The sequence below is a fragment of the Helobdella robusta genome (genome assembly GCF_000326865.2).
Source record: "Helobdella robusta unplaced genomic scaffold HELROscaffold_16, whole genome shotgun sequence".
NCBI classification, from domain to species: domain Eukaryota; kingdom Metazoa; phylum Annelida; class Clitellata; order Rhynchobdellida; family Glossiphoniidae; genus Helobdella; species Helobdella robusta.
This window is the reverse complement of record NW_008703893.1, coordinates 3,502,814-3,513,757: the sequence shown is the minus strand read 5'-3', so window position 1 is coordinate 3,513,757 and position 10,944 is coordinate 3,502,814. Positions and strand designations below refer to the sequence as shown.

General features: G+C 32.3%; 3 protein-coding genes across 3 annotated transcripts in view; 1 reads left to right on the top strand and 2 right to left on the bottom strand.

Moving 5' to 3' along the window:
- Positions 1–2,430: 2,430 nt before the first annotated feature.
- On the bottom strand, positions 2,431–4,747 carry HELRODRAFT_75178 (hypothetical protein; the record flags this gene model as incomplete). The annotated part of the gene is made up of 10 exons (XM_009015725.1): positions 2,431–2,537; positions 2,777–2,908; positions 3,041–3,125; positions 3,217–3,288; positions 3,402–3,531; positions 3,736–3,846; positions 3,992–4,110; positions 4,249–4,312; positions 4,385–4,530; positions 4,691–4,747. 10 exons carry the CDS (start codon positions 4,745–4,747, stop codon positions 2,431–2,433), a joined length of 1,023 nt encoding a protein of 340 aa, XP_009013973.1.
- A 1,172-nt stretch (positions 4,748–5,919) lies between these two features.
- HELRODRAFT_169921 (hypothetical protein) lies at positions 5,920–8,575 on the top strand (the record flags this gene model as incomplete). The annotated part of the gene is made up of 8 exons (XM_009015724.1): positions 5,920–5,966; positions 6,063–6,117; positions 6,637–6,776; positions 7,233–7,347; positions 7,413–7,459; positions 7,609–7,903; positions 8,202–8,225; positions 8,549–8,575. The coding sequence occupies 8 exons, from the start codon at positions 5,920–5,922 to the stop codon at positions 8,573–8,575; spliced, it is 750 nt and encodes a 249-aa protein (XP_009013972.1).
- A 506-nt stretch (positions 8,576–9,081) lies between these two features.
- The window catches only part of HELRODRAFT_190927 (hypothetical protein), a 2,670-nt gene continuing 807 nt past the window's right edge, over positions 9,082–10,944 (bottom strand). Inside the window, exons 2-5 of the mRNA XM_009015723.1 lie at positions 10,564–10,944; positions 10,339–10,439; positions 9,404–10,061; positions 9,082–9,381 (exon numbers count right to left, since the gene is read on the bottom strand). The exon at positions 10,564–10,944 is cut by the window's right edge and continues 209 nt beyond it. Coding sequence (XP_009013971.1) covers positions 9,885–10,061; positions 10,339–10,439; positions 10,564–10,944 — 659 coding nt within the window. The 3' untranslated portion in view covers positions 9,082–9,381; positions 9,404–9,884. The remainder of the gene's footprint in view (positions 9,382–9,403; positions 10,062–10,338; positions 10,440–10,563) is intronic.

Sequence of the window (10,944 nt, the reverse complement as noted above, 5' to 3'; positions counted from 1 at the left end):
AAGAAGAATGAAGAGGAATGAATGGATAGAAGTACGAGTGAATGAATAAGCAAAGTAAACAAGCGAGACAACAGGTAGAATCATGAATCTGATGAAATATCGAATGAACCAATGAATGGATGAACGAACGAACATATGAATGAAGAAATGAATGAATGAACGAACAGATGAATGAACGAACGAACGAATGATTAATAGATTGAATGAGTAAATACAACTAATTAACAGACTAGCGATTAATAGACTAGTGTACATACCTGTATACGTCCTAATGATGATGCTGATGATGAGGATGAAATGAATGAACGAGTGATCGAAAGAATCGAGTGAAGGAATAAATAAATGAATGAAAAACAATCGAACTCTATTAACCTACCGAACAATCAATCAACCAACCAACCAAACCAAACCAAAACCCACGTAATATAACTTTCTCTATATGACGATTACAAATATACATGAAGACAAATAAAAAATTTAATAAATAAACAACCATAAATTAACATAATGTTCATTTCATCACAAGGCCATTGTAAAAAGTAAGTGGAGTTATTAGATGAATACACGCACACACACACGCACACAAACACACATATATACATACATGCATACAAACACACATACATATATCTAAAAAACTATAAATAATAGTAGCAACAACAAAGTAATCAAACAATGATGTCAAAAACGAAGAATTCGAAAAAAAACATCGAAAAAAAATCAAAAATAAATAAATCAAAGATCATGTATATAAATTTACGTTTCTATCAACAAGAGCGGAAATGTATACAAATTGGTGAGTAACGATAATTACAGAACAAATTAATGTAAACCATCCAATCAACCAAAATATAGAAATGTAAAATCCAAAACAAACAAACAAACATACATACATACATACATACGTACATACATACGTATATACATACATACATACGTACAAACATACATACATACATACATACGTACAAACATACATACATACATACATACGTACATACATACGTATATACATACATACATACGTACATACATACGTATATACATACATACATACGTACATACATACGTATATACATACATACGTACATACATACATACAAACAAACATTGAACATTTAACTCAGAAAACCACTGATATATATATATTAATATATTATATATATATATATATATGTAAAGTAAAAACAAAAATTGAAGAGATATTTAAGATGACTAACCGATAAAATTAAAAAAATAATTCAGTAAAAATGATATAAATGTAAAAAAATAAAAAACGCTTTAATATACACCAACACAAACAAGCACACATACAAATACACACACACACACACACACACACACACACACACACACACACACACACACACACACACAGACAGACAACACAAGCTAACAAATGAATATACAAGCCAGAAACCATAGGTACAACCAGCTAAGTGATTAAAATGCAAAAAATTCAAACTTTGTTGCATGCATATATACATGCATACATACATACGTACTAAACACACACATACTCAACATCAACACACATACAGACGCATATACATTCATTGACCAAGATTTACCTAGTAACTTTAGTTTTGTGTTTCTCTTACATGCGATACTCCAACCAAAGAACGTAACCTCTCTCACGTGTGATGGAAAAACAACTGCTGCACTAGTAAGCCGGAATCAACAGTGGATCATAGCCATCTGATATACTAATCCAAATGTAATACTGGTGAGTGTGTGTGTGTGTGTGTGTGTGTGTGGGCAGAATAATTCAGAATATATTGCTCTGACGGCGACCAAGCTATCGAGAAGACTGTACAAACTGTCGCTATAAAGAATCACATGAAAGAGAAACACAAAACTAAAACCACCAGACAATCCTTGGACCACGATGTCTGTTGAAAACTTACATTACAATAACAGCCATTATTAATTTACGACTAGCCCGAATCAATACTCATAGTACAAAGACATCAGAGAAGTCAAACAGTAAGTTAACTAATGCGGGACATGCTGTGATACATACATTACATACATACATACATACATTACATAAATACATTACATACATACATACATATATCATTGATATATGATAAATTGACTTAGATACAAAACATTATGTAGAAGATGAAATACATAAGATGTATAAATAATTATATAAACTTCCCTTCGTATGCACGCATGAAAAAATAAATGATCAGAATGGTGATGATGATGATGATCAAATTAAATATTTAAAACAATGACATAGATCAATATAATCACGCACACACGCACGCACGCACATATACGCGCACACAACATCAAAACATGATTTAGTGCTTCTTTTTTGTTCTTCTCCTATATAAAATAAATATATAAATATGTACGATGTATAAATCAACAAATAAATAATTAAGCCTCTCTCTCTCTCTCCCTCTCTCTCTCTCTTTAGTTCCAGATTTTGAGGAAGCTGTCCCATGAGCCAGTAGCAATGGCCATGCCATCCTCCGTGACACCCAAACAGCTGACACGATTGTCATGACCTGCCAAAACTCCTGTATGTTTGGTAGTGCGTGCGTGCGTGTGTGTGTGTGTGTGTGTGCGTGCTTGTGTTACATAATAAAACTTCTCCATATTATAAAAAAAAACTAAACTATAAAACAAAAATTAAAAAAACCTCACTACAATGAAATAAATGACAAATTGATAGACCTCCAAAAATTAAAGTTATTTATAACAGCATGAGAACCAAGAGGCACAGCACATCCCTACAAAAACATCCCTAACTCCTAACCTGCCCGCTCCTGTTTGAGGGAGTCCCAGACGTTGCAGTTGAAGTCGTCGTAGCCGGCGAACAGGAGCCTACCACTTTTGGAGAATGCGACCGAAGTTATGCCGCAGATGATGTTGTCATTCGCAAACATGCCTAATGTTGTTGATTGGATTGGATGACAGTAGATCTAATTAGCGTGCGCATAAATTATGACAATGTGGACTGCCGCACACTAGCCAATGTTGGCATGAATTATGATAATACAAAATTACGCCAAAAGCAGACCTATCTCTTGATCAGCGCGAACATCAAACAAACGACACGTGGCATCGTCCGAACCAGTCGTGAAGGCCTGACCACTGGGGAAAAACTGGAGGTGGTGGTGGTTGTGGTGGCGATGATCACGACGACGACGATGATGGTGATGAAAGAAATTAAGAAGAGGAAAACGTTATACAAACAGTTATGGCATTGATGTCAGATTCATGCCCCGTGAATGTGTGTCTGCACATCCCATCCCTGATATCCCACAACTGCGAAAATGAATGAATGAATGAATAAATGAATGGGTAGATAGAAGTTTGGATGAATAGATAAAAGAATGATTGAATGCATGAATGAATGAATGAATGGAGGAGAGAGAAACCTTAGCAGAAGCATCACAGGCACCAGACACGAACGCTCTCATCTCGGGAGAGACTGACAAACTCATGACGTCACCAGTGTGGCCATTGAATGAGGTCGTCTGCTGACCTGTCTCTATGTCCCAGAGGGCGCTATAGTTAAAATAATTATAGTCACAATTAATAATTATAAATATAATGAATAATCACGAAAAAAACATGCACACATGTGCAGACACATACAAACATACACTTACACACACAAATATATATACCAGACATATTTACAAACACATCACAGACACACATACACTCAAACAAACAAACACACACACCAACATACACACACCAACATACCAAGTCATGTCCCCAGAACTAGTAACAATTTGATTATCATCAAGGAATCTACAGCAGGAGAGGTACCCATTGTGTCCAGACAGCTCCCTACTCACTCTTACATTACCTTCCCTATGTATGCGTGTGTTTGTGTGCTTGTGTGTGCGTGTTTGTTTGTGTGTATGAGTACTACCAATGCCAATCCTATCAGTACTTTTACTTCTGTCATTCCACTACTACTAAAAACAACCAGTGTTTAGTCATAAATAGCACTGACCTAGTTTTTAAGCTATAAATAGAACAAATGTTATCCAGTCCCCCGCAGGCCACATAATTACCGGAGGGGGCATAAGCACAGGTCATGACCCAGCTTGACCTCAGTGGAATGGCATGCATCTGTGAGTGATGATGATGATGAGTGATAACGATGAATAAGACAATGCAAAAGATGTGATTGTACCTACCATCTCTCTAAATTTGTCTATTTTTATAATTTAAAAAAATTGCATTGATGTCAACTATTGGAGTGAATACTTTATTGGTAGTAAATCCATCCCAGACAATTAGTTTGCCATCTTGTGACGCTGAGACCAAGTTCCTGATGTTGCAATAAATGAATATATATTTAGAGGATTCAAATTTTCAAAAAATACAAATTGTTTTTGGTAACCTGGAATCGGATGCCCAGTGCATGGCATAAATTTTAGCAAGGTGACCTCTCAATGTACGTCTGGTCCTCATTTGAATTCTTCCAACTGGCTCAATGTTAGCAGCTATCTGGGCCAATGATGTGTCAGCCATTGCTTTCCTTGCATCCTGTAGGAAAAATTTAATGAAATTATTCTACAATTCCGTATTTTGTGGTGTAAATTTAAAACATTAAAACTGACAATACAATGACCATATAATATATTTTCCTTTAATTACACTTTACAGACACCAATCAATATGAGCAAAACAATACAATGGTGGTTACCCTAATTTGGCTTTTTAGCTGTTCAGCTTCTTGTCTCAATGATTCCAATTCGCTCATTTTGTTTTAAGTTTGTTAAATTTCAACTTGATTATTGATCAAAGTATTTGTAATAGTCTGGATCCAAATAAATAAATGAAAGTCTGTCAGCTGTGATGAGGGGTTGGAAAAATATTCAATTTAAAATAAATTTAGTTTTCAATAAAATCAAATCAAAATGAAATAAAAAATAATAAAATTAGTTTAGTTGTTACTAGTAAGTTGCAAAATGGTAAAAATTCATTATAAAAAGCAAAACAAACTCAATTATTTCCAAAAAATAATGCAAGCAACAATTAAAACTATGCAGGTTTCATTAATTTATATTTTCAATAAATGATCAATTACAATTCAACGGGGGAAAAAGTCAAAAAAACGATATTGATTGATCAATGAAATTGAAATTTCAGGCGAATAAAACAAACTTAGCACTAATAATTTTAGCGTAAAAGATAATTTGTGCAAACGACGAATAATTTATCTTAAAAAAATAAACTTCGAACGAGTCGGAAAGCATTAAAAAAATGACTTTTAAATGAACAAACTCTCCCAGACTGCACAACGAAACTTCTAAAAATGGCTACCTCATTTACATTAAATTGACCGGATTGTTGGCTTCTTGGCTTACTTAAGAAGTAGAATGGGATTTGGTTTTAACCAGTTTTAACCATGTACAAATGTATAATATCTATATAATTATATATAGTTGAATATAAAATAATGTACTAATTCTACTTAATTCTATTGTATTTTAACACTATTTTGTTAATCTGAATCATATCCATTATATCCCTGATCTGAATGTGAAAATTGCTGCTGTTTTTCCCGTAAACTACAGTGGTTAAAATATCCCCATTGAATTACGTGTAAAATTACACTACTGCATTTTGTTAAGTCGACAAGGCAGCATAAATACTATAATAAAATATAAATTGTAGGTTTAACACATATAATTAGTTTAACATACGGTGGATGTCACTTAATAGATTAAAACTTGATTCACCAAACTAAATTTATGTCTGGATTTCCATTATCAAATTAAACCTTTTCATGTTTAGGAGATTGAGTACTGATGAATCTAATAAAATTAACTATCAGCTTAATTCATTATAAATAATCAAGAATCGAACTATAGTCTATTGTGGGTTCATCATGTATATAAGTGGGTGTTCTGTGTTACATGTGAGATCAAAATGGTCAGATTTCTCGTGCTTTTTTCCTATTTAGGTAGAAATTTTAGGTAATTTGCAAACTGAAAACTTTATTTACATTTCCATTAACTTTGTTTTCACTTCAAATTTTTGATCATCATTTTTTCTTTTAAATTTTATTTTAGTGGTCTGCAAGTTCAGACATACAGTCCGGTAAAGACGGTTGTGGGTGTTTTGCAGGTTAGTTGAATAATAATGTATTGCTAAAATAATATATAATATTTATTATTATAATATATAATAATGATATTATTAAAAAAATAGATTTATGAGAAGCCTTTAGTAATAATTGGCATGTACTGGTACTCAGTGTTGTGTATGTTTGTGGCATGCTGTTGATCCTTCTGTCTTTGAAGAATGTAAATTGTAAACAGTCTGAACCGAAGAAAAGTGTAATAGACTTTTAATTTTAAAAGCTTCAACCTTCTAACCTTTAAATAAATGAGTGACTGATGAGATTTAGAGTTATCAATTTTTCAATTTGGAATACTAAATTAACAACCTTAATAATTAAGGTTGTTAATTTAGTATTAAATTAAGGCATAATTTAATCTTAATCATATTTTAGAATTGAAATTCATCTACTGCAACTTTTACTAAAACTTTAATTACAAATTTTTATTTATATATAATATATATATATATTATTATGTACTCACACTAAACTAAGTTTTTCATTTCATTTTTTTTTTATTTTAGTATGCCTTCACAAAGTTGGTCCACCAAATTGATTACCCTGGCACCAAGGATCAGGCTGTTAAATTTGTAACTTCAAGTCGAACAGACAGAGGTGTTAGTGCTCTGTGCAACGCTGGCCATGTTGATATCTATTCACCAAAGTAAAAAAAGAAAATGAAATTTTTTCTAATTTTCCTAATTTACTAAAATAACATTCAAAAAATATTTATAGTGAAAAGTAAATTTTTTAACCAATTTTCTAAAGGTTCGAACAAGTTGATGTGGATGAGTTTGCTTTCAATTTAAACATCATCCTGCATAGTTATGAAGAGGATATCTCGTGGGTCTTAATTTTATGTTAATTTATGCAAGTTTTACATAAATTTACTAAAATTTCATGTAAATTCACTATTTTATATTCACAATTTCTCAACAACTAATGGTAATTACATACACAACCCACCTAAAGTTGCACATAATTAGTATTTTTCAGTTCATTTATTTACATTGCTAAACATTATGTTTAAAACACACATATATGACTTAAATATTATGAAATTTAAAAATATAAAGAATATAATTAGCTAACCATTAAATAATAAATAAATATTTTTCAGGATCTTGAGGATGATGAGAGTTCCAGACGATTTTCATAGTAGGTACAATGCACTTAGCAGGTCCTATGTATATAGGGTCTGCTGTTTAGGGAATAGGAATGTACCTGTACCCACAGTAAGCTCTTTGTATTGTTATATAAACGCTGTTATTGCTACAAATGAGATGTAATTTTATACAAGGCCCTTGACGTACCATTGCTAGAAAGACAGACGTGCTTGATCATCAGGTTGGACAGGCCTTCCCTGAGTATTTTTAAAATAATTTTTATAACAATAATTATAATAATAATATTAATAGTTATATCAATTATATCATTAATTATGCTAATATTAACGCTCTTACGCTAAATCGTTATTCTGCCATCTATCTACTCAGACAACAATTAGACATGGAATCAGTACAGAAAGCCGCCCAACTCCTAACTGGCCGACATGATTTCCGTGCATTCACTACCCCGACAAACAGGAGGCTGATAGAAGATGACGCCAGTAACAACAACAACAAGGACGACGATGAAGAATCAGACATTGAAATAGAAAGTGTCAAAGATATGGAGGTCAAAGTTCAAAGTGGGCAGGGAGCTTTGGATGAGTACGTTGATTATCTCTATGGGGGGAGGATGAAGATTTGGGATTTTCATTTTAGGGCTCATTCATTCCTTTACAGACAGGTTGGTTGGTCGGTCCGTTGGTCGCTAGTGTTGGTTAGCAATGAAAATAAAAAAAGAACAAACAACACTAATCTCAAAAAACAAGAATAAAAACGCCCAACAACAACAACACTAACTTCAAACTAGATACAAAACATGCTCTACCTACAAAAAGCAAATAACACGCAAACAGCAAACAATAATTCGCAAACAACTACAACAATTGTACATACAAACAAACATACAAACGGTCAATCACAACAAACACGCAAACAAACTAACAAATAATCACAACAAACAAACAAACAAATGAAAACAGGTTCGGAAAATGGTAGGAGCCATGGTAAGTGTTGGACTGAATCACATGACACTTGACCACCTAAAACAACTTCTAGACCCAACCTGCGATTTCCAAATCCGAAATAAAAATAATAATAAAAACAATAATTATATTAATAATGATAATAAAAACAATAATTGCAATGAAGATAGCTACTCATCATCCTCATTTGAAATTAGATCGACTAGCCAGTTTAATGGCAAACCATCGCAATCATCGTTAACATCACCACAATCATCATTACCGTCAACACAATCATCATTATCATCATCACAACAATCGCCATCACATTTACCGTTACAATCTTCATCACATTCACCATCTAGCCTCGTAAACCATCTAAAGGCGAATGATATCAATAATAATAACCATAATAATGACAATAATAATAATAACAAACCAATAAAAATAAATCAACCAATCGAGAAAGATCACTTGACATTTAAGCTTAAAGTGCCATCTTGTGCGTTGTTCCTCGTCAGAGTTCAATTCCCTGATTACATTTATAAGGAGAGATGACGAAATGTAATGAGAGTGATAATTATTTCTACTCATCATTGTTATATTCGTTAGTAACATTGTTCATTCGTTCGTCCCTCATGACTTAGAGATTTTTTATCTTGATTATTATCATGAATCACACTCAATCTCGTCATGCAATTATCGCTTCAAGTTACCAATTCTTATGTCTTGTATTTGACTGACGCACGTATATTTGAATGATGACACAAAACACACACACGTGTAACACAAACGTGCATGCATGCATGCATACATTATGCGTACAACATACATACAAACATACATTGGAATCGTTAGCAGATTTGTACATGCATGTACGTGAAACAAATACACAGTAGTATAAAAACACATTAAAAAGCATCAAAAACAACTCTACAAAATAATGATGTTTTAAAATGGTATATACATACACTAAACAGTACTTGTGTGTGTGTGTGTGTGTGTACACAGGCGCATTTCTGAGGTTCTTTATAAGAGGCGCTATACAAATCATCAAATACAAACATATTGCTCAGCAATTAACATGAGGTATAAATCATAACATTCAAATTTAACAATATTAATATATTTAAAATACATTTTGTGTGAGCTTTCTACCTACATGTTCACATGTTAAATAAAAACAATTTGTGTTTGTGTGTGTGTGTGTGTTTGTTTGTATGTGTGTCTTTGTGTGTAAATATAAAACATTTAACAACCACAACAGCAACCGAGTGGGATTGACAAACTTTTTAAGAAAATTAATAAGTAGAATGTAATACAACACCTAACTGTTCGGGCTTACAGTATACCAAAGGTAAGAAGATTAGATACGTCAATTCGAATTTTATATTTTAAAAAAATTAAAATTAAGTGAATCTAAAAAAAAATAAACAAATAATACCAGACAGGCAATGAAATTTGGAAAATTTAAAAATTAACCAAGCTTCAACAACGGAAATTTGTTCACGCACGTACAATAATCTCAACTAGCTAACAATAATATGCTTTGCCAATTCAACAACGAAATAAATAAATGAATAATACGCTAAATATAAGAAAATAATACACTAAATATAAATAAATAATATACTAAAGATACAAAATAATAAATAAACAATATACTAAATATCCAAACATTTTTTTAAAAAAAACTTGACTCTACAAAAGAAAATCATCCAATTTGTTTGGGAACCTGGTATGACAAAAATTCCTTCTCACCCTTACTCCCATACAACAGGAGGCCTCAGCTAATGGGGAAGGGGCTCCAGGGTACGATGACGAGTAGGCCCTATTGAGCTGGCTGTGTGGGTGGTTGTGGAGTTGGTAACCGAAGCCCTTGTGTAGGTGAATATTTATTATTATTATTTTAAAATTAATTAACAATAATTATTGATTAGAATTGATAATATATATTTACGTAATGATAATAATCATGATGTCGCATTCTTATTAAACACCAATATTTATAACATTGCAAAAAAAACTATATGCCAGGTGATAATACAGCGATGATTTCAATGATTTTTTAATATTATGTAATAAATTTTAAATTATAATAAAATATCAATAAATAATAATATAATGAAAGGCCACTGGAAACGTCTTCACTAACAATCCCCGAATGGTCTAGATGGACATAATCACTGACAGACCTTAGATCGACGGCAACACGACGCTCGACTGTGCATGGCCACTTAGTCTTATCATTGCTTTCTGTAAATGTAATAATTAATATAATTTTTAGAAATATGGAGTTATTATAAATATACAATTTTATTTCAAGTTCATATCTCTAAAAGCTTGAATTGTAATAAATTTTAATGAAAAAAACCTGAACCAATTTGATCCATTTCATATCCTGATCTGAATCTAGGAGGTGTAAAGTTGGTGTGAATTTGGTGACCTTTTGGCACCACAAGGTCAATTATTGGAGTACACATCCTAATGAACTTTGACCTACTGGCCACATATCCAACAACTGTGTTAACATCATTTTTGGAGTTGTTTCGATCATCAACCTTATTGTTGCCATCTTCATCACAGCAATCATCATCATATTTTAATTTGCTTTTGGGGATATTATTATTATTGCCACCATTTTTATCAAAGGAATAATCACTTTTATAATTTTTAGGATCATCATATTGGTGATGATGGAATGGATTAGTAAATGAGTCTGTACACTCTTCTTCTATGTTAATCTTGGAAGTGGAACTAG